The sequence below is a fragment of the Myotis lucifugus genome, unplaced genomic scaffold (assembly GCF_000147115.1).
Source record: "Myotis lucifugus unplaced genomic scaffold, Myoluc2.0 scaffold_121, whole genome shotgun sequence".
Taxonomy (NCBI): Eukaryota; Metazoa; Chordata; class Mammalia; order Chiroptera; family Vespertilionidae; genus Myotis; species Myotis lucifugus.
The window spans coordinates 630,255-655,083 of record NW_005871169.1 but is presented as its reverse complement, the minus strand read 5'-3'; the positions used below and the strand labels follow the sequence as shown (position 1 = coordinate 655,083).

The window sequence follows — 24,829 nt, the reverse complement described above, 5'->3', positions numbered from 1 at the left end:
ACTCAAAACATAGCCCGATCCCTTCCATTGTTGCCCAACAACCAAAATGCCAACTGATTTTCCAGACAACCATCCAGAAAGCTCTCACTCAGTGACATATATCCTCCTCCTTGCTATATTCATTCACTTTTTTGTTTATTCAGCAAATGTATAGTGAGCACTTGCTTTTATAAATATTTTTAATTATAGTTAACACACAATATTGTATTAGTTTCAGGTGTGCCACATAGTGATTACACATTTATATAACTGACAAAGTGATCATTCCATAAATCTAGTACCTATCTGACACCATACATTATTATTGCAATATTATTTTCTAAGTAAAGCCAGTTTCTATCCTCAAATCTGTGGGCCTACAGGTTTGTGGTGGTCAGTTATTATGCAAATAATCAGGCAGACAAGTACAGCACTGCATGTTACTACAGTCCTGGGAAGAGAACTGCCTGGTATGACAAGAGGCTCTCATAGAGAGAATTGACCGATCAAGGTTTCTTATGGAAAGTGGACATTAAAACAAAAACTGCAAGATTTTCAAAGAGAGAGAGTTCTTGAGAAAGGTGACCCAGCATTTGTGAAGTTCCTGTTGTTGAAGGAGCGGCTAGAAGGCTAGTAGGGTTGTGGTGGGGAGCTGAGGAGAGCATGGTAAGGAGAAGAGGCTGCAAGGGCGAGTAGCACACAGACTTTGAGTTGATCCTATGTCACATTAACACATTTGGTTTTACCCTAACTGTGATGGGAAGCCAATAAAGACGTTCAGGCATGGTGGTGATCCAAGTTGAATTTTGAAACCATCATTCTGATTACAATACAGAACATGAATTTCAGGAGGACCAGAGTAGACACAGAGCAATCATTAGGAAGCTATTTCATTAGTCAAGTACAGAAGTGTCCCTTGAGAGAAGTGATTTAGGAGATATTTAGAAAGTGAAATGGAAGGTGTCAATGATTGATTAAATATAGGAAATGAAGGGAGAAACATGGAACAAGAATGACTTTTGGGTTTCTCCTGAATTCTTTTATCACAATTAACTTTCCCTTATTGCCCTATCTTTTGCAACTCATACTCTACTATAAATTTAGTAGAGATCTTAGATATTTTCTCAGGTAACTTTGTTCTTTATATCTTTTCTAAACTGATATTTTGTTCTCCCTTAATTTCAACATTTTTTCCACAGTCATGTATAGTGGAGAATGTTCTATCTCCCAAATCCCATAAACCATGGTGTCCAGAAACTCATTCCAAATCAATCCTCATCCAAGTATTCTCCAACTCTAACTGTCCTACTTGAGCCCTTTCTTTATCCTAGAATGAGGTTCTGGCAAGTTCAAGCCTTTGTTCTGGCATCATGTTATTACTTTTAAAGATAATGCAGATATTTATTTAAATACACACACATAGTATTTCCAAAAAGAGGCATTGGTTTAAAAAAAACAAAAAACATTTCTGCCCTAGTTGGAATGGATAGAGCGTTGGCCTGTGGACCAAAGAGTCCCAGGTTCAATTCTGATCAAGGCCACGAACCTCGGTTGCAGGCTCCTCCCCAGCCCCGGTCCTGGTCAGGGCACATACAGGAGGCAACCAATCGATGTGTTTCTCCCACATTGATATTTCCCTCTGTCTTTCTCTCACTCTTCCACTCTCTCTAAAAATCAATGGAAAAATATCCTCGGGTGAGGATTAAAAAAAAACACACCAAAAAAAATTTCTTCTAACTCCAGCCTTTATGTTCCTACTAGAGGCCTGATGCACAAAACTGGTGCAAGAGTAGGCCTTCACAGCTGATGCGGCTGTCTGCATCCCTCCCTCACAGTCGCAGGTGACTGCAGCCCCGGCTTTGTCCCAGAAGGAAGTCCGGAAGGATTTCTGGTCTAATTAGCATATTATGCTTTTATTATTATAGATTTCCAGAGGAACCCTTAATTTCGTATGTATTTTTTCAAAGATACTCAATAAATACATGAGCAAGTGTGTATATTGTAATCTTGTATGTATTTCTCTTCTTCACTTTACGAATCTATTGTTCACTTTATATGCCAAAGTAAATTTCAGGTTCATCAAAGGTTTAAAAATATAAAATCATACAGTAATCAGACAGCACTAGAAAAAATATAGGAAAATTTTATTTAATATTATATTATCAAATATCATAAAAGGAAAGATTGACAAATTAGACTGCATAAAAATATAATTTTCCTAAAGTGATATTAATCTTGATATTTATCTTTAGGTAATACTTGTAGCTCCAGCTCTGTCTCATGGCCGCAGCTCCCTTCACAATGCCTTAGACAAAAGTAATTCTCCTCAGATACTCAAAGTTCTATCAGGTTCACTGAAAGACAACGAAAGATTATTATATCCTACATTTCCTGGTGGCAAAAATAGTTCAGTGGACTGTCTTCATGCTATTCCTGGTAGTTCAACTTAAAATTTAGGGGATAGGAGCGATAAATGGTGATGGAAGAACTGATTTGGATTGGTGAACACACAATACGATGTACAGATGATGTGTTGTGGAATTTGTACCTGAGACCTATATAATTTTGTTAACCAGCGTCACCACAGTAAATTTAATTAAAAAATAAAACTTCAGCCCTAACTGGTTTGGCTCAGTGGATAGAGTGTCGGCCTGCGGACTGAAGGGTCCCAGGTTCGATTCCGGTCAAGGGCATGTACCTTGGTTGTGGGCACATCTCTAGTAGGGGGTGTGCAGGAGGCAGCTGATTGATGTTTCTCTCTCATCGATGTTTCTAACTTTCTATTCCTCTCCCTTCCTCTCAGTAAAAAATCAATAAAATATATATTTAAAAAAATAAAACTTCAAAAATAATGATTTTTTATGATCAGACTCACTACCTTACCTTTCTAAATATGATAACTAGGAAAGAAGGTATACAAATTGTTCAGAAATGTCTTCCAAGTCAGAATCATTAAGGCATATTTCTTTTTACAGGTACTTTGGATTTCTTGTTTGTATGCTTTCCCAATATAGAGTTAGAATCAGTTGAATGTTAGCATGTAATGTTAGCATAACATTTTAAAAACATTAATATTAAAATTGGGTAACTTAAAAATTGATATATAAGTCATTTTTTCTGGAAATATGTCCTGAATGAATCCGAGTGGTAACTTTGTTAGTGTAAATTTTGTCATGTAGCTAAAGACTGCATAAACTGCTCTTAGAATATTTGAAGAGCTACTATTTGGAATGAGAAAGATGGAGGCTGTAGGGACAGTATTTGGACCAATTTGCACTTTGTTTGTTTCCAGTTGGGATTAAGACTAGGGATAGTAAGCATTGCCTAGAAACATATAAGCACAAAAGCTGCTGTTTTCTCTGAACTAGAGCCTCAGCCATATTGGATCATGCACTACATTTAGCAAGCCAGTCGGAACCACATTAGTCCTTTCTCCTTAAAGCCTGGAGGCTTCTTTTCTGCCTAGACTTCCATGTTTTTCTTAATGCAAACATTATTTTTTCTACCTATTTTTTGGTCAGTTCCTTAAGGCTACTGTCATCTATTTAATGGAATTTCTTCCACATATTACCTCCTTCCATGTTAACATTAAAAGTAGATGCCATTGTACTTCCTAGTTTCAAGATTTTGCTGCAAATTACTAAGGATAAAAATCAAGAGGCTTAAAAAATAAAAAAAATATGATGGTCTTTCAAATGTTTCAGGATCTCCCAAAGCAACTGGTCTGCCTTTATTTTTTTATTTGTTTGTTTGTTTGTTTGTTTATTTATTTATTCATTTATCTACTACAAAGAAATTAACCAAAAAGGTTTTAGGTTTTATTTTCTATTGTCACATTACATAGAAGGGTTAGCTGCCCCTCTGAACTCTCTTGCCAGGTAAAAAGAATTGCAAAGTGAGAAAAAGAAAAGCAGCCCCTAACCACACAGCCTTGGCCTTTCAGGTAGGCCTTGGTGTTGCTACAAGATGGTGATTCTCCTGTTGAACATGAACAATTTCACAGAACATCAATATTAGACAAGGCCACTCGGGGACCATGGTGGATTAACATAAAAACAAGATCAGTTTGCAATTGTGCCTGAACACAGACAAAACACAAACATTTTGATTCATCTGAGTGAAAGCTTTTTCTAACCAATTATAACTCTACTAGAGGCCCAGTGCGCGATATCGCACAAGCCTCAGACCGACCACACTGGCGAGACCCAGACTGACTTCTGCCACGCCAGGCAAAACGCGGGACTCAGAGTCAAGTCCCTGCCCACCTGCACATGCCTCGCCATGCACGCAGCCCCGCCCACCCAGGTGCACCTCGCTGCACACACAGCCTCCTGGTGACCGGTTGTGCTCGTGACGCTGTTATGGCGTCACAACCACAGGCCTTTTATGATATAGATTCTATTCTAGTTTTCCCTTTGTTAGATAAGAATTATTAAAACTGCCAATCATAGAATTAGCCCTTATTCCTGACAGTAATTGATATGGAGCAAAACTCCATTTCCTTGGACACCAACCCCTCCAAAAATAACCTAACCAAAGCCCTAATTCTATGATAAGTCCTTTATACCCTCTTACTGAACTGCCCCATTTATTCCAATGGTATTTGTTCATTGTATCTGCTACAAGTAATAAACCCAAGTTGTTCAGCTGCAGATGTGTGACTGGTGGTCTTTGGCTGGAGGACAATGATAAGAGAGAAAATGGGGGCAAGATTGTGGGGTACGTGTTGCCCTTTTTAAGGATTTAGCTTTTTCTCTTAGTGAGATTGAAGATTTTCTTTTTTCTTAACTTTTAATAATGCTTTTAAATGTTGTAATGGTTTTCAGTTCACAGAAATAGTGCAAAAACTTTATGGAGAACTTGCACTTCATTCAGATTTGCAAATTATTATCAGTTTGCCCATTTGTTCTACATATAATCTTACTTTCTTCTGAATCATTTTAGAATAAGTTGCAGACACCATCATGCCCTTTTACCTCTAAATAATGCATAGTCTGTTACCTATGCATTACATGTATAATGATCAAATCAGGAAATTTAACATTGATACAATGTTGTTATTCAATTTATAGGCCTCATTCAAACTTTACTAGTCACCCCCAAAATGTCTTAATGTACTTTTCCTTAACCTGGTTCAGGATCCAGTCAAGGATTATGCACTCCATTTATGTTTTGGTTTTTTTACTGTTGTTGTTTTGTTTGTTTGTTTTTTAATCCTCACCCTAGGATATTTTTTCCATTGATTTTTAGAGAGAGTTGAAGGGAGGGAAGTGAGGGAGAGCAAGTGAGAGAGAAAGAAACATCAATATGAGAGACATATGGAACGACTGCCTCCCATAGCAGCCTTTAACAGGGGCTGGGTATTGAACCTGCAACTGAGGTATGTGTCCTTGACCAGGAATAGAACCCTCAACCCTTTGTCCACAGACCAACACTACAACCACCGAGTCAAACCGTCCGGGGCATACTACATTTAGTTTTCATGTATCTTTAGATTTCTTTCATCTATAACAATTACCCAGACTTTTTTTAAAAAAAAACAAAAAACAAATATAGGCCTTTTACTTTTTGGAATAACCTAATTTGTGTTTGTTCATTTCTCCTCATAATTAGATTCAATTTATGCATTTTGGAGAAAAATACTACATACTAACATCACCATTTTTGAAAATCAGTCAATCATATGTTTGTGAGTCTATTTATAAGCTCTATAACCTTGATACATTGTTCAGTCTGTCTATATATGTCAATCCTACACAGTGTTAATTATTATAGCTTCATATTACTAGTATATATTAAAATCAGTTAGTTTAAGTCTGCCAACTATTAAGCTAATGTAGGTACTTGGCATTTCCAAATACATTTTAGGATCATTTTGTTAATTTTTACTAAATCCTGTTGAAATTTTTGTTGGAATTATATTTTAATTGTAGATAAAATTGAGTTCTGAACATCATTGAGGTTTATGATCATAAACCTGATAATTATCTAGTGTCTCTTTTTTAAACCAGTGATTTACAGTTGTCAGTTAAAGGCCATGCATGTATTTTGTTAAACTTATCCCTAGAATTTTATTTTTGGGGAATGCTGTTTTAAAGGAATTTTTTTAAAAATTGGATTTCAGTTGTTAATTGCTAGAATATGAAAATATAATTGATTTTTGTATGTTGGTAGTATATAATCTCGTTAAATTTACTTGTTAGTAAAAATATCTTTCTACAGGTTTTGTAAAATTGTAGATGAACACATTGAGCATATTCTGACAGCTGCTTTAGCTTCTTTGATAATCTCTCTTATATCTATACTTGTTTCTATTGGCTAATTTTTCTCCTCATTATAGATCACATTTTCCTGCTTCTTCTCATGCTAGTAATTTTTAATTTGATGCTATATATTGTGAACTTTATGTTGCTGAGCTCTGAAATTTGGAATATTCCTTTAAAAAGCATTGAACTTTGTTCTAGAGGCACTTAAGTTGCTTACAGTTCTGTTTGGTCCTTTTGATGCTTATTTTTAAGTTTTTGTTTAAAAACAGGTTTAGAACAGAAATCACAATTTTTTCTTCAGTATTTTTCTTTAAACGTAAGGGAAATTTTTTAGTCTTCTTTTCAAAGCCATCTCTTTTAAACACAAGTTTAGTTTAAGAGGAAAATATGTCTAGAGATTGAATGTGTTTAGCCCTGTTGCAACTACTCGACTTACATTTTAGAGTGAAATAGCCTAATCATAGATAATATGTAAACAAGTGAGCATGGCTAGGTCCCAATAAAACATTATTCAGTTACACAGGTGGTAGACCAGATATGGTCTTGACATTGTAGTTTGCCAACCCATAGTCTAGAATCTACTTCCTTCTAGAGTTTCTCTGTGTTGTTACTAAAGTGAATGCACTCTTTCTGGAGTTCCTACTGAATACCCTGCTTATTCAGCAAGGACTCTTCATGCTGACTGGTAGAAAGTCAAAGATATTTGGTGCTATGTGAATTCTGGTCATTTTTCAGCTTATAGCTCCTGGTTATTTTTCTATTAGAAATTGTTCTCTGTCTCTCTTTATGGATTTGCCCTATAAATATGAAAATTAGAATTCATCCAAAGACTTAAGCAATTCTCTGGATCTCTTTCTCTATAAAGCTCCCTTTCCATCACCACTTCACCTTACAGACTCTGTCTCCTGAGCTCACTGCAGCCCCATTTTCTGCTGGGCTGACCCTGTAGGAGCTACATTCTAGCAAGTGCCTCAAACAGAAATATGGGGTAATAATTTGTGCTTTCCCCCCTTTCCCTAAGAGATCACAGTTCTGTGCTTCCTGTTGGTCAATGATCTCAAAACACTTGTTTCATGTATTCTGTCCAGGTTTCTAATTGTTTATGACTGTAGGATAACCTCTTTGTTACTGTGTACATGCTAGGAGCAAAAGTCTTCTCATTACTCTTTTGATGCTCAAATTGTCTCTAATTTGGCCAGTAAGTTCATTTAAAAATTGGCTTTTTATTTTTATTTTTTGAAGTGCTATCTGTTTTTCTTTTAATTTATTTTTTTTCTTTATTGATTAAGATATTACATATGTGTCCTTATCCTCCCATTGTCCCCCCCACCCCCACCCGTACTCATGCCCTCACCCCCTTGGTGTCTGTGTCCATTAGTTAGGCTTATGTGCATACATACAAATCCTTTGGTTGATCTCTCCCCTTTACCCCCTCTCTCCTCTACCTTACCTCTGAGGTTTGATCAATGCTTCTCTGTCTCTGGATCTGTTTTTGTTCATCAGTTTATGTTGTTCATTATATTCCACAAATTAGTGAGATCATGTGATATTTATCTTTCTCTGACTGGCTTATTTCACTTAGCATAATGCTCTCCAGTTCCATCCATGCTATAAAAAAACTAAAAATGGAATTCCCATTTGAACCAGTGATCCCACTTCTAGGAATATATCCGAAGAAACTAGGAACACCAATCATAAAGGATATGTGCACCCCTATGTTCATAGCAGCACAATTTACCATAGCTAAGATTTGGAAACAGCCTAAGTGTCCATCAACAGATGAGTGGATTAAAAAACTGTGGTACATCTACACAATGGAATACTATGCTGCAGTAAAAAAGAAGGAATTCTTACCATTTGCAAAAATTGGATTTTTAAACCTGTCATCATGTCATAATTTTTTGAGCTCTTTATTATTTTCTATTTCAAGAAAAAAAATCCCAGGTTCATCTTAAACTCTCTTTTCCTCAGCCCCAATAGACCATTTCACAAGAAGACCTGGCTCTTTGTATTGGGGAACAGTATTTAAATATAGTAGAGTTTGTGCAGTGGAGTGACATTCAATTTATATTAAAATATCACTTTGGTTCTTTACTGTTTAATGGACCATACAGGACAGGGGTAGGGCCCAGAGAACAGGAAAGAAAGCATTGCAATGAAATCACACACAATGGTAGTGACTAAAACCAATATAGTAACAGTATAGATGATGAGATATATTCTAATAGTAACATTGCTAATTAATAGAATTCACTGAAATAATATAGATGAGTTATGAGATAAAATATATATTATTATTAATACAGCTCCCAGAGCTTGGGACAATCCTCAGTTATAAGTTGGACCTTCATCCAAATTTGGCTTGGCTGTTAGACTGATGATACCACATACACACCAAGAGGGTTTAAAAATGTCTATTACTCACATAATGAGGCTTTCTGGGAGATCAGAGTAGCACCCAGCCATGTCTAAAAGTAGTTTTAGAGAGCAGGGAAAGTGGCTTAGAGTTGTATGGTGGTAGTAGTGCGACCAGGGGGAGGAATCCTGTGCACAGATAGGGGCTTGAGTGGTTTGAACCTAATGCCAACAGGAGAAGAACCTGGACTTTTTAATCAGCTTTGCCAAATATGGGCACAAGGGGAAAAGCTGTCAGTAATCAAGTCAAATCTAAAAAAATTGAGTCAGACTCCTATACAGAGCTTCTTACAAGATTTTTTTTTGTTGTTTGTTTGGGGTTTTTTTGTTTGTTTTTTGGGGGATTTTTTGAGTATCTGGAGTTATAGAGTTGCCATTAACAGAGATGAGGAGACTTTTCATTGAAAAAAAGTTTTGGGGATAAAATTCACAGATTGTATTTAAACGTGTTGAATTTCAGAAGTCTCTAAGATTTGAGTTGGAGATTTGGAACTTTTATAATTTTTTTTTGAGTTACCCATTCAAATATTTTTCCAGGTATTTATTTTTTATTAAATTTACTGAGGTAACATTGGTTAATAACACTATATAAATTTCAGGTGCACAACTTTATAATATGACATTTGTGTACTCTACTGTGTGCTCATCACCAAAAGTCTTGTCTCCTTCCACCACCATCTATTTAAGCCTCCTTACCCTCTTTGTCCTCCCCCTCTGGTAACCAACATTCTGTTGTCTGCATCTACGAGTTTGTTTTTTGTTTTGTTTGCTCCTTTTGGCTTTATATCCCACATATTTTATTTTTTACAAAACTAAACTGCCCACCAAGAGGGTCACTGCCTAATTTAAACAAATAATCCAAGTTGCACAATTTCATAAGAGCTTTGAATTCAGAATCACTTAAAGAAAGATGTACACCCTACTCTTAGATAGCTGATTTATTTGGACAAAACAACAGGCAAGGAAAATAATTTGGAAATAGGTGAATAGCATTAGTTGATAATATCCCTTGATATGTGTCGAAAAATGTTGCATGTTATTTTATGGGTAGAATACATTATTGCAGTGAAACTTTATTTACTAGTGTAAAGGGCTTTCTATTCAAATTAATCTTGTGTAATATTTGAATTATTGTATTTTAAAATTATGCAACTATTTGTTTAGGAATGTAAAACTTAATCATTCTGATTATTCTAAAATATTAGCTATATTGATTATATAATATACTAGAGGCCCAGTGCACAAAATTCATGCACGGGGGCAGGGGGCGGGGTCCCTCAGCCTGACCTGTACCCTCTCCTGTGTGAGAGCCCTTGTGGGATGTCCAACTGCCAGTTTAGGCCTGATCACACACAGCTGTGTCTTGCCTACCGTGGCCCATGCCTCCCCCCTCCAAGTTGGGGGAGGGTCCAGCTGGCCCGGGCCAGCGTCCATCGTGGGGACTGCTGTGTTACGTGCACGCGCATGTGCATTCATACTCCTGCGAGGCTTTTCTCCCATTGAGTGCTGAAGGGAGGGAGGATGCAGAGGCCTTTACCGCCCCCTGGCATGCCTGCTCCCATGCCTCGAGCGGCTCTCCGTCCGCTCCCCTCCAGAATTCGCAGGTGACAGGCGTGCTTGCACAGGCACAGTCAGGCCTGGCTTGTCCTCAGAGGGCGTTCTGCCCAGGATGCGAGCCCCCTATCCGGGTTGGACCAAGCAGATGAATGAACAGATGGCTGGAGAAAGCTGCGGGGGCTTCCCTGTCGTGTGAGGGTCGCCTGTGTACTTTCTGTTGTCACACCTGTGCCCTTCCTTCATGGTGTTGAGTCCACACCCTCTTGATTTGTGTGCACGATCCCTCCCAGGGGTCACCGCTGATGCTCGCACCCCCTGGTTGGTGTCTGCCGACTGCGCCCCAAGAACTGCCTTCTGCTGTGTGGGTGTTGCCCCTTGGCTCCCCCCACCTCATGGGGAGGTTGGTGGTGTCCCCAGGCAGAGTGCTCTCAGATGGGGCGCATTGTCACGGGGGTGTTTGTCGGGCATGTGCACCTGGGAGAAAAAGAGGACTCCGGTGCTGGGGGCAGGAAAATGAGCCTCACACAAGTCCCTCTGCTGCGAACGCACCTGCTGGTCTATCAATATGCAAATTGGTCATTACTGGGACACTGTAGCGGACAGTTAGCATATTACCTCTTTATATGTATAGATTGCAATCTGTAGTGTGTTCCCAATTAGAAAGATGTCTAAATTATTTTATTTGCTTTAAAAGAATTTGATTTTAGCTTGGTTTAGTCACTTTGGAGGAAAGTATTTTCAGGAGCAGTTTGTTTTTTACTCCCCAAGCAAATTGGAATTGACAGAATCAATACCAATGCCAACTTGAATAAAATGAAACGATCTAGTAATTTCTCAGGTTTTCCGTAGTCCCATGAGAAAATAATGCATCTGGTAGTCAGTGCCACCACTTTTGTTCCTGGGTGATCTCATGTGTTATGATAGTTGATCTGATATCACTACTTTTCTCTTCAAGTCAATGGATTTAAAAAATAATTTTTTAGACATTAGACCTGGGTTCAAATTGCATCTCTGCTCTTGAAAAATCAGCAAGTCATTTAATGTCTATAATCCTCAGTTTTCTCATCTATAAATAAATGTGAGGATTAATGTAAATGATCTCCATTTCTATGTAGCTCAAACAATGCTTTAAGGTTATGATTTAGAATCAAGCTCTGTAATTCAAACATTAGAAGTCTTTTGTCTTACCCCTAATCTGATAAAACTGACCTGGGCATGTAAGTGAAAATCATTTAAACCCACACTGCAAGGAAATGAAATATTAGCAGTTAACCCAAAAAAGAAAGTTTTGTTAGGGGCATAATGCACAGTTGAAACTTATGTCCAAAGGCTTTGCAATTGTAAAGGCCATTTAATGAGGCAATCTGCAACACGCAGTTCAGGAGCAATTAGTGTGCAAAATGGCTAGCAGCCTTCAGAACACCAGTCTCCTCCCCAGTGGTTTCTACATGGCATTCTAGTCATCTCCTCCCACTTCTTGCCTCTTACTCATCGCTTTTCTTAAATGTGAGACTCATTCAGGACTAAATGCTTCTAGATAAGATTTTATTTTATTATTTCATTATTTTTATTTTTTATTGAATTAATTACGGTGACATTGGTTGATACAATTATATAGGTTTCAGCATGTACAATTCTAGAATACATCAACTGTATAATGTATTGTGTGTTCACCACCCCAAGTCAAATCTCCTTCCATCACCATTTATTCCCCCTTTACCCTTTTCTACCTCCTCCCACCTCCTTCCCCTCTGGTAATCACAATGTTATTGTCTGTGTCTATGAGGTTGGTTTGTTGTGTGTGTGAACTAGTATGTGTGTGTGTGTGTTTTGTTTTTGTTTTTTGCTTAATCCCTTCAACTTTTCAACCTGGCCCTGCAACCACCCCGCTCTGACAGCTGTCATTCTGCTCTCTGTATCTATGAGTCTGCTTCTATTTTTGTTTGTTAGTTTGTTTTGTACATTAGTACTTGTCTTTCTCTGACTTATTTCATTCAGCATAATACTCTCCAGGGCTAACCATGCCGTTGCAAAGGGTAAGATTTCCTTTTTGTTTTGTTTTTTTGGTACAGATGAGTAGTATTCTATTGTGTAAACTGTACCACAGCTTTTTTATTCACTCATCTATTGATGGACACTTGGCTGCTTCCAAATCTTGCTTGCTTATTGTAAATAATGCTGTAGTGAACATAGGGGTACATATATTCTTTTGAATTAGTATATCATGTTTCTTTGGATATATCCCCAGAAGTGGAATCTCAGGGTCATAAGGTAGTTCCATTTTTAATTTTTTGAGGAATCTCCACACTGCTTTTCACATTGACTGTACCAGTCTGCATTCCCACCAACAGTGCATGAGGATTCCCTTTTCTCCATATCCTCACCAATTCTTTTTGTTGTTTGTTGTTTGTGGAACTGTCAATTTATGACCTATGCCCATTTTTAATTGGGTTGTTTGTTTGTTTTTTGGTAGATAAGATTTTATTAGCAAGAGTTTCCTGCTAATAAACACCTTTGGACAAATCTCTCAATCACCTTCTAGCTCTTACCCACACAGTCCTCACCACCAGGCAACTTGCCTCAGGCCATGGAAATTATCATCTAGGTGTGGAATTATCAGTTCCTCTACCAGGAAGATGGAAAAGATGGACAGAAAGAAAATTTCTGCTACTACAGCATCACAGAGCAAATGTGAAGCGAATGTCCCAAGTTGGATCTCCAAGCAACTTTCCTACTGAAATATTGTTATCAATTGTTCTATTGTAATATTGGAGCAGGATAATAATAATACCTTCAATGAGCATACTGAATTGCTTTATAATTTCTAAAGCACTTTATTTTACTTATTCATTTATTTGACTTATATTTGCTGATCACCTAATAAGGGCCAGGCACTGTTCTAGATGCTAGTGACATAAACAGTAGGTTTTTTAATTAGTTTAACTTATCTACATTTATTATTATTTTTTTCTCTTTTTAAATAGGAAAACTAAAAGCTCATCAAATCACATAAATGATAAGTGTCAGAGTCATAGTTCAAACTCAGATCTTCAAAAGTATTGCTCTTAATCTTAAGCTTTATGAAAAAAATCTTTATGGATGACCTTGCTTTACAGGGAAGTTACTTCTAAAATTCCAAACAATTGGCAGATAAATATGCATTGTGGAGAAAAAGCTATTGGATAGTTTGGTATTACCTTTATATTCTTGCCCCTGCTTGAAGGAATTATCATATATATGCTTGGCTTCTGATAAATGTTGGAGTGCATAGATACTAATGGAATGTACTTCCAAATGCGCCATCTACACTAATAAAAGAGAAACATGCAAATTGGTGTCACTCCGCTACACCCACCAGCCAATCAGAGTGAGTATGCAAATTAACCCAACAAAGTTGGCAGTTAATTTACATACACAGGCGCGGAGCAAAGACTGAAGGCTCCAGCCGGAGTGAAGACTGAAGACTGAAGACTGAAGAGGCTTGGCTTCTCTGCTGTGGCTGGACCAAAGGCCTGGGTCCTGGGTGCTGGAGAAAAACCAACCGGTGCCAGCAGCCAGGGGAAGGAAGGCCTATTGCATCAATCTTCGTGCAACGGGCTTCTAGTAATATATAACCTCTTAGAACCCTAAAGATTTTGTTTCAGCTTAAAAAATGGGAAGCTCACTTTGGCTTTTACTAGTAGATGTAATATACATCCTCAAATATTGCTTATAAGAAATGCTGTATTTGAGAAGACTTGAGGTACTTTTCTAGATCAATAAAATTATATTTCTTTTTTTTCTTTTTCATTTTGAATGATCCTTGTGAGTGATCTATAGGCCGGGACCCTGGGGAGAATTAAGGACAGAGAGATAGGGGTCAGATAACTCAAACTCCTAAGAACACCATATTTCTTTATATATTAAAGTGAATCCACCTTTACTACCTTTTAACTTCTTCATAATTTTTTTGTTTTCTTTTGTTTTCTGTGTTTTAGGTTACTGCCCACATGGCTATCGGGAATGTCAGAATGGCCAATGTTATAAACCAGAGCAAAGCTGTAATTTTGTAGATGACTGTGGAGATTCCACTGATGAAAATGAATGTGGGAGCTCCTGTACTTTTGAACAAGGCTGGTGTGGCTGGCAAAACTCCCTGGCTGAAAACTTTGACTGGGTTTTGGGAGTTGGCTCTCATCAAAGCCTAAGACCCCCCAAAGACCACACACTTGGAAATGAAAATGGTAGGTTGTTAGGTTGGTATAGTCACTCTAATCATATTCACAATGAGCATCACTTTATCTTCCCCGACAGCAACTGGAGTGCTCTGGAGAGACCACCATGGTGCCACAGCAAGTAAGTCAAATATTTAATGAGTGTATTTGTCTCCAAGGACTACCATAACCCAGTGCCACCAAGTGGATAGTATAAATAGCAAACATTAGTATACACAACAAACATTTATTCTCTCAGTTTGGGAGGCTAAAATTCTGAAACCAGGTGTCAGCGGGACTGGATTTGAGAGCCCCTAAGGGAGAAGTATCTGTTCCATTCCTCTCTCCCAACCTATGGTAACCTCACAGTTCTTGGCTTGCAGAAGCTATTCTCCTTGTGTCTTCACATCATATTCCCTCCATGCATATCTGCCTCTGTGTTCAAATTTCCTCCTCCCTTTTTTAGGAAACAGACATAGTGAATCATGGTCCACTCTAATGACCTTATTTTAACCTGATCATTGACAAGACCCTATTTCCAAATATGATCACATTTATAGATACTGCAGATAGGACTTCAAAATCTGTTAGGGAACACAATTCACCCATAACAGTGAGTATTCGAAATCTAATCTCATGTTGATAAGTGTAGATAGATGATAATGTATGCTGCCATAAGGTAGATTTCCTAAAGGACACACTCTGAATTCTGCCACTCATTTCATCTGTTCAGATTCTCAAAATCCTCATCTCCCAAAGGGTGATATTACAATTAGCCCTGTGTGCCAAATGGGTTGTACAGATCAAATGAGGTGAAGTGCATGCAGGGAAAGCAGAGTGAAAGTTGTAGAGGTGTTGTGCAGACGTCACTATAAGATTCATATGTTAAAGGTGTTGGGGATTGTCATTTTTACAATGAAGAGCTGAAGGCAAGTCTCAGATATACTGGTGAAAGGATATAGGACATTAGCAAGAAGGGGCCCTGAATTCCTGGGTGCTACAGAGTAGAAAAAAAAGTCTAAACATTGAAATTCCACAGGCCTATGAAAAAACAAAGCTTTCCAAGACAGCCTGACCAAACCAGAAAATGGAAGGTCTAAGTTCCACCCAAACACTGAGCTCTACATACATACAATGTTTGGGATATTTGGATACACAAATATAAAACTCAACATTTTTTCCTGTTGTGTTGCCTATTAAAATTCTCAGTGTTTCATTTATGTACTCTACTGGAGACTGCATTTTTGAAAGTTCCTTTATTTATATCTCATAGGTAATTTTTTCATTGTTTTTCAATAACTGGATAGTTTTTTAATTACAATTCTGCTAACAGGGCCAGAGAAAATCTCCTTTAGCTGCTACTGTGGTTCAAATGGTGTATGGAGTTCAGTAAGCTGGGCTTACACACCAGCTTTGAGCTCAACATCATCCCCTATGATTATGATTGAATCCCAGAGACACTTTTTATGTTATCAATCTGTCTAAGATAGGTAAGTTTTTTTGGGGTTCATTAAATGATTTCTATAGCTATCTTGTTGATGCAACAACGTAAATTTCTTGTCAGATGAGTTAATCTGCATACAGTAAAATACTTTTCTAAAAGCATACAGTTGGAGCCGAACCGGTTTGGCTCAGTGGATAGAGCATCGGCCTGCGGACTGAAGGGTCCCGGGTTCGATTCCGGTCAAGGGCATGTACCTTGGTTGCGGGCACATCCCTACTCGGGGGCGTGCAGGAGGCAGCTGATCGATCTCTCTCATTGATGTTTCTAACTCTCTATCCCTCTCCCTTCTTCTCTGTAAAAAATCAATAAAATATATTTTAAAAATAAATAAATAAATAAATAAATAAAAGCATACAGTTGGAAATTGTTCTGTCAGTGAGTTAGAGGCAAGCCTCTTAGATTTCCCTTTTGTTTGGCAGCTCAGATCATATGAAATATAATTAAAAACTCTAACCATTCATCCATCTATGGACACCTAGGTTGCTTCCATATCTTGGCTATTGTCAATAATACTGCAATAAGCATAGGGGTGCATTTATCTTTTTGAATTACTATTTTCATTTTCTTTAGATAAACACCCAGGATTATATGGTAGCTCAATTTTTAATTTTTTGAGGAACTTCCATACTGTTTTCCATAGTGGCTGCACCAATTTACATTTCCACCAACAGTTTATGAGGGTTTTCTTTTCTCCAAAATCCTCACCAACTCTTGTTATCTCTTATCTTTTTCATAATAGCCACTCTGATAGGTGTGAGGTGATATCTCATTATGGTTTGATTTGCATTTCCCTGATAATTTGTGATGAGCCTCTTTTTATGTGTCTATTGGCCATTCATGTCAAGTATATTTTAATTTATAAATAACTCAAAGATGGAAAAGCTAAAATAATTCCCTCATTGCTATTTTATCCTGTCTGATTCCTGTCTTTGTTCCTAGGGCACTTTTTGTATCTGGAGGCTACTCCGGTGGGCCTTCGGGGTGAAGAAGCGCACCTCAAGAGTGGTGTGTGGCAAGAATCCAGTGCTGCATGCACCATGAGCTTCTGGTATTTCATATCTGCAAAAGCCACAGGGTCCATTCAGATTCTCATTAAGGTAGGATCTTTGCCCATGATGCTTCTGAATTTAGTGACGTTTCCTACAAATAGCACAGGGCCAAAAAGGTTTTAATTACAACTCTGCTAACAGGGCCAGAGAAAGCCTCCTTTAGCTGCTACTGTGGTTCAAATGGTCTATGGAGTTCAGTAAGCTGGGCCTACACCCCAGCTTTGAGCTCAACATCATCCCCTATGATTATGATTGAATCCCAGAGACACTTTTTATGTTATCAACCTAAGACAGGTAAGTTTTTTTTTTTCTACTTAGATATTTCCACCCCTATCTTTCTTAGTAAAAGAAAGTAGAGTATTTGTACATCTGAAAGGAGAGTGACTATCCTTTTTAACTCATATGTGAGTGATCATTAAAGGAACTGATATTAGATATTCTGGTTTCTAAGCACACGGTGCAAAGAACTGCACTGCTCAGGAGAGTGATCAAGGTATGATTACTTTGAACTGCTTATTAACTACGACACAATAATGCATTTTACTCCTGAGGATTAATTGGATGTTTCTGTCAGGGCTTTAATTTAGTATAATAATGTGATAGTGTTCAGAGAGCAAAATAACAAAGTATATATTAATATTAATGAGACTTGGTTCATATACCTTACTCTTTGGCAAGTTCAAACAGCAGCAAAAAGGAGGGGTGTGTGTGTGTGTGTGTGTGTGTGTGTGTGTGTGTGTGTGTTGTTCATTTCAAGAATCTAGCTAGAATTTTAAGAAAGCTGACTTTAAAATCATGCTCTTGAGGCTACTGCTGCTTCATTGCCCAGGAGCTTTGGTGAAGTGCCCTGACCCTCCTGGAAATGCCTGACCGGGAAACCGGGCTCACCTGTCTGCAAAGTCCATGTTTTATCTGAAACCTGAGCTAACTTTGTAATTTAGGGCTCCGCTCTAATAATGCAGGAAAGCCAGCCTAATAGAATACATGCAGCAAATACTGCAGTGATTTATGCTTATATTTAAATTGGAAAACTTACTAACATATAATGCTTGCAGTTCTCACAGGGGTGTTTTTCTAGTATCTGTTGAATGTGATACTTATGTGATGTGTACCATGCGGAGGGATTGGTTCAGCTCTGCAGACTCTGCTTTAATTATTTTTTCCACTCATGTTTGCATTTCAGGTCTCTTATAGTATAGACACACACTTTATATTACTATAAAATGTACAATTAAACTATTTGGAGATACATCTTCCTAATGAGTCATGTTGAACTCCTACATACCCATAGACATTTAACAACATTTTAAAAAACTGACTACCTAACATATTAAAAACACTTATTTAAAAATATATGTCTGTTCTCATTTAGTGACATTAATTACAAAGGAGAGAAAAAGTATATAGAATGTATTGATTCTTTCATGAGTTTTAGGGTAATCATTTTATTTTGCTAGTTAATATGATACATAGTTTTGGTCATCATTACAAAGATCTCCTTAGGCTTCTCTCTGCAGAACCAGGCTGGACTGCACCCTGCTCATTAGTCTGAAAGCACCCCAGCCAGTTGGTAAACAAGAGCGGCAGGGAATCTGCTTTCATTTTTTTCTCTTTTCTTCCCATCTTTTAAACTGAGTGTCCCTCAGAGTTATAGAAGTTCTTCCTGCTCCCTGGCTATTCATTTATATTTATTCTGTTTCAACAGAGAGACTATAAAATCCTGAGAGCAAGGCCTTGAGGGTTTAGTCTCTATGTGCCCGTCCCAGCTATTCAGAGAAGGGGCTGATGGGTGAAGGCACTGCAGGAAGACTGGTGCCCTCCTAGAGCCACTGCCAAGCTCAGGACAATCCTTGTTAGGGACAAAGGAATGGCTGTTCGGCATTATATGCACAACATTTGGGTCATATCTGAGAATTTTTAATCAAATCTGAAATACACACATGCAATCAGATGCAAGTCACATTACTATTGAACAATAATCTATATATGTAAAAGCCTAAGCAACCTTTACAACTAGACGACCGATGACCGGCCGGTAGCTATGATGCGCACTGACCACCAGGGGGCAGACACTCAGCACAGGAGCTGCCCCCTAGTGGTCAGTGCGCTCCCACAGCCAACCTTCCATGGCCGGCCAACCTCCTGCCGTCCCTCCCCGCAGCCGGCCAGCCAGCCTTGATCAACCCCGATCAGAACTGGGTGAGATGGCCCCAATCGGCCAGGAGGAACTCCAATTGTTCATGAATTCATGTACTGGGCCTCTAGTTTAATAATAATATAGTTTAAAGGGTAGTATTGATTGCAGAGCACAACCACAATAACACACAATAATAGATACATTTATTGAAAAACAACCACATACCATTTGTTGAACATCAACACATATTTCATGTCATTCTTGGCACAACCCTCTGAGTTAAATGTGAGCCCCAATTTTACTACAGCAGGGAACAAAGGAGTCTCATAGATATAACATAACCATCCCCTGGCTACCTAGCCAGTCAGTAACAGACTGGGGGTTGGAATTCAGGTATATTTACATCCAAAATTTATTTGTTCATCCCTCACCATCCCCAAGTGTCCCTCACTGATAATAGTGCATGTTTTACTCTCCTAATGAGATGGAGATTTTATTTTACTGAGATTCAAATTCACTGCATAGAATCATTTTATTTTTTAGGAAAACAAAATGAATAATAGTTCTTAAAATGGATATATGTAATTGTCAAACTACTCCTTTCATAAAGGAGTTAATTCAGGGAAATCCCAACAAAGAAAATCTATTGCTTTAGGGAATATTTAGTAAAGAGCAGTATTCTTTTACATAATGTATATATTACTTCTATGTTTCTTGCTTTTAGTGATATGAGAACTACTTTAAACAGGTGTAATTGAAACAAATGTAACCTTTGGGTATTAAAGTGATACGTGAATTACAAGAAGATAGAAGAAGTATTTTGTTGAGAAATTAACCTTAATATTTTTCTTTCCTTTGAAGTTTGCTTTGGTTATTAATGTAAAAAAATAACCACGATAAAATGAAGTGGCTAAAATTTTTCAAGAGCAATAACAACTTTAAAAAATACAGCTAGTTTTATTGTGAGATCATAGAGTTTGTCAAGTAGAAGGAGTGTTACCTAACACTCACTGCTTGAGCCAAGCCACTTTGAGAATGGGATTTCCATGGGAACTGGTGATCTCTGCACTGCCTTCCTCACTGAAGACTCAGATAGGCTAAGTAGTAAGTCCAAGGTTATAAGTTACTAGATGAGCTAAGAGTTGAACTCAGGGATTATAAATATCAAGATTAGAATGTTATACCATACAATCTGTTTTCTTTCTATGGAGGAAGATTGGATGTTGATAATCTAAATTAAAATCCATGGGCCATATCTTTTTCTGAATTTAGTAATAATTCATTTTTAATAGTACTCTTATTCTTGATAACATTGATTATTTTAACCTACCTTTTAACTTATTTAAATTTGATACATTCTCATCAAATTTAAATATATTGCTTTTCAGATCATCTAAGATTTAAATAAAAAAAGTACATGCCCAGGAGTAGAGTAAGAGTTCTACAACATAAAAGTTAACTTGTTTTTATAAATATATTTAATTTTATTCATATTTCTACTCACTTGTTTTCTTATGGGGTTAATTAATGATGGATAATATGTAGATTTTAATACACTATAAAGAATTTGAGGAGAATATTTTAATTTACCTGTGTCTGACATTTTGTTGTCATGGGTATACTTCTGTTTATTCATCAAGAAACAAAACACCTTTGCATCTTTTCAGTTAGTCATTTGAAAAAATACAGGAACACCTGCTACCTGAAGAGCATTATTGTGTTTTGGAGCTACTCCATCCGTAATAAGCTGTTATTTTAATCAAGAGGACTGTATGCTGTGGGGAATTTGCATCTACTTGACTGAAGGCATTCTGGTCTATCCATTATACCATTATGATAGAAAACATAATATATTCAAGCCAGAAGTGGAGAAAAATAATGTGTTTCAGGAGAGCCCTTCTGATTATAGCAGCCTAGTTATGCTAAAAGACCATAATTAAATTAGTTCATTGCTTTATCTTGCTTAGTGATTCAGAGAATTTTAGAGCTGGTGGGGTCCTTGAAATTCGTTTAATCTAAGCTATTCATTTTACGGATGAAGGAACTAAGATTGTGAGGTTATATTTCTTGCCCCAGCTCGTATGGTATTTTAAGAAAAAAAGTTAGGATATGAATCCAATTCTTCTGACTTCTAATTTAGAGTTATTATACTTGACTTCCTGGAAATTCTATGTAGAGATCATATTGAATATGGGAATATAAATTTTGTTCAATAGGCAGTGAAAAATGTCAAGTCAACAAACAAAAGGACAGATTCCTTTGCTTATTTAGTAGAATAAGTCATCTTTTATTCTCAATCTAGAGGACAATGAGCCTCAGTTGTCAACTGGCAAAAGTGAGCATTTTCCATCCTGCCCAACCTACCACTACCCTCTCCCCAGCTCACACGCTCACCACATCCTGAGCTGAGGTTCACATCTACTGTAGTTACTGACACTACATGTGCCTAAGTATGAGAGTATGTCAGACAGATTTTCAGATGTAGACATATTTTGATCTCTTCAGCTTACTGAATATCTGGTGCTATTTTACTCTCACTGCTGGCATCTTATTCACTATTTCAGAAAAAATGATGTAGAAAATATGGATAGAGAAGATACATAGAATCTCTATTGATACATATTCTGAAAATTTGATTATTTTGGACTGCCATGTGGATTTTGTAAATCAATTATACTAAACTTTTAGTATCAAATTTTTTTTTTCATAATTGGTTCAGCACCTTAACAATTCCATCTACGTAGTGTGAGCGACTAGTATATTGATTGCATTATTGACCTTGACCAAGTCAGGGGAGAAAAGTTGATCTTTGCATTTCAAGCTGGAGCCATGCAAGATATCGACACACTCAGAGATTTATTAAATTAGCTGCTACCAGATCACAGTGCCCTGATTTATATATAATAAATGTTTATTTTTAATCACCCTGGAGAACATGGGCATATTTGTTCCAGGCCTATTTTTTACTAAGTAAGATTTTTTAAAAACTTCTTGATTCTTTCCTACATCTCTTAACTCTTTCAGGTTCCCCTCCTGCTACCCACTAGGACTTCTGTGTAGCCAGTGCCACTGGAGTCCCTTCTGTCACAGAGAAAACATTTCTTTAGGATGCTAACACCGTGTAATTAATCCCAGGAGTTTTTGCTTTACACGAGACACATATGGTCAGCACTGCAGAACATTATTCTCATACTCTAGCTGCTATTTCACTTCTATTTAGACTTCCACTGCTGCTGTTCCACTGCTGCTACTATTCTTGCCGTGTCCAGTTATTGGCTGATTCCCCTCTTTTTTTTCATACAAGACATAATATATGTCTTTTACATATCTTAACTCACTTAATCTGCAAGGTAAATTTGTGAGGTAGATTCTTTGCCCTAATTTTACAGAGAATGAAATTGAGACCCAGCTCACATAAATAGTAAGTGGTATAATCAGGGTTAAAAGCCAAGTCTAAGTTCAAAATCCACACTCTTAACCATTACTTTTAACTTCTGCTATTTGCATTTAAACCATTTTTATACTCAGCGTGTAGAGATATTACTGCCCATCAAAATTGTCTAGTGGCTCAGAAATCATACAAATTAGAGATGTCCATCTCTACATACTAATAAATCCATAGGCCTGTTCCACACACATGTTAGAGAGGGGACATGATTATGTTCAGCAACTTCTGCTGTTTTATTTATTTTTCCACCTTAGCTTGTCAATATCTATTAACAGTAATTGTATTTATCTAAAGCACTCTCCCTTATATCTAATATAATTCATAAATTTCAAAATCATATCTAATATTATTTGGCTGCATTTTTGGTAAGGAAAGAATGAATTTAAAACAATGTAATTTGACTTATATAAGAACAAAACTAGATAGGTGAGCCTACTAATTAATTACATTAATTATTATTCAAGCATGAAATTTTTAAAATTATTGCAAACATCTATTCTTTCAGAATCTTCCTCTCAAATGATCAAACTTGGTCAATAATAATGTTTCCCTCTTCAAAACTGAAACATTCTAAATTAAAATCAGAGTTTTTCAAGATCTGGAGTTTACCATGTGTGTGGGTGTTTGTGGGTATCATTGACTTAGTGTGATGGACTTCTGAATTCTCAGAATACTTCTATAAATGTAAAAAATAAAATATTAGAATTATAAAGGAACAATTAAATTAATACTAGTTATTAAAATATTTTAATCCAAAATTATGACTTAATAAATGTATGTTAAATGACAAGATCTAATGGAGTATAAAATAACTACTATTATTTCAAAGGAGTAATCAGATAATCACAGGCCTTTAACATTATATCAAATATTATTATTATTGGTTAGAGAGTCACAGGTAGTACTAATATCTGTAGTTTGCTGCCTGTATTCTTGATTGAAGAAAATACCCAATTTTATTTGAAAGGTAGCAAGAATAAAGATGCATTTCCTTCAACTGTTGTGGGTGGGAAATAGGCTCTTCCATGGGAGGAAAGCATTTCAAGGATCCATGCATGCACAGGAAATTGTAATGTGGCACGGTGCTTTATTGGTGATACTTGCCTTTGCCCCTGGTCCTCCAATGTCCCATTTCCCTCCCTCCAGCCATGGAAAAGGTCTAATCTTATATTCAGCAGGGCCAAGGCAAAGGCCATGCCCAGAGTTTCTGCTTCATAGTTCTTGGGAGCCTAAGCAGTCTGTCCCAGGCCCCAGATGGCCACTAGGCCTGTATGGTCCCATGTTCCTGGGTGGGAGAGAACACAAACTAAGGGGGCAAGTGTGCATCCTGAACGAGAGAGAGAGAGAGAGAGAGAGAGAGAGAGAGAGAGAGAGAGAGATATTTGTTTCCTGGAATTATATCCAAGAGCTTGTCCAAAGTAACCGATTTGCTGCCCAAAGTTTTGTGGGCTTCTGATGGGATCCAGCCTCTGACAAATGATCCCTTTCCCAGGTTTGACCAACAGTCCTCTGTGGTCCAGCACCTCCTCCTGCACATTTTATCTTTATTGTGTATGTCATTATTTTCCCCGATCTCTCTCCCACTCACCCAATCCTGAACTGCAGGGGGGAAGTGAGGGGAGGTAATCCCCTGGGAGGGACAATACTGTCATTTATTAGGGTGTGAAGCTCTAGGTTCCTGGTGAAGCAAACAGGCTTCTGCTTCCCAGATGAATATGCTCAATTTGTTTGCTTCCTTTCCATCATTAAGTAGCTAAGGATGCTAACAAATACATATTACAATCCTCTTGAAAACCAATGTTTTATGTACAGAGGGCCTTGAAATTTTTAAATTTTATAAGGGTGTCTATCTTGCATATTCATTGTTTACATTCATTTATTTATTAAGAAAAATCACTATGCCTTATCTGAATAGGACATTTTTGCATAAGTCAACTCCAGTTCCCAATGAATGAAACATAAAGACACTGAAGATAATATTCTATCTGAAGCAATTTCAGAGCAGGCTAAATGGAAATGGGCTTAGGTTCTGCCACAGTGAAGAGCTATTTCAGTGGCTGGATATCAGGCTTGCAGCCAGGTGGAGTCAGCAACTTCCAAACTGACTGCCTGTGGGTTAAGATATTGAGAGATTTGTCACCCAGATTCAGGAGTGTCTTTTCAAATGCCTTAAGTAGTCACAGCTATTGTTTTTCATTATAACTTATCTTTAGCTATTGACTTTTTATTTAATACTAGAGGCCCAGTGCACAAAATTCATGCACTCGAGTGGGGGGGGGGG

At 37.4% G+C, this 24,829-nt stretch overlaps 1 protein-coding gene across 1 annotated transcript in view; it reads left to right on the top strand.

Moving 5' to 3' along the window:
* Positions 1 to 24,829, top strand: part of MALRD1 (MAM and LDL receptor class A domain containing 1) — a 496,818-nt gene that overhangs the window by 238,334 nt on the left and 233,655 nt on the right. Inside the window, exons 19-20 of the mRNA XM_023758060.1 lie at positions 14,195 to 14,440; positions 16,854 to 17,011. Coding sequence (XP_023613828.1) covers positions 14,195 to 14,440; positions 16,854 to 17,011 — 404 coding nt within the window. The remainder of the gene's footprint in view (positions 1 to 14,194; positions 14,441 to 16,853; positions 17,012 to 24,829) is intronic.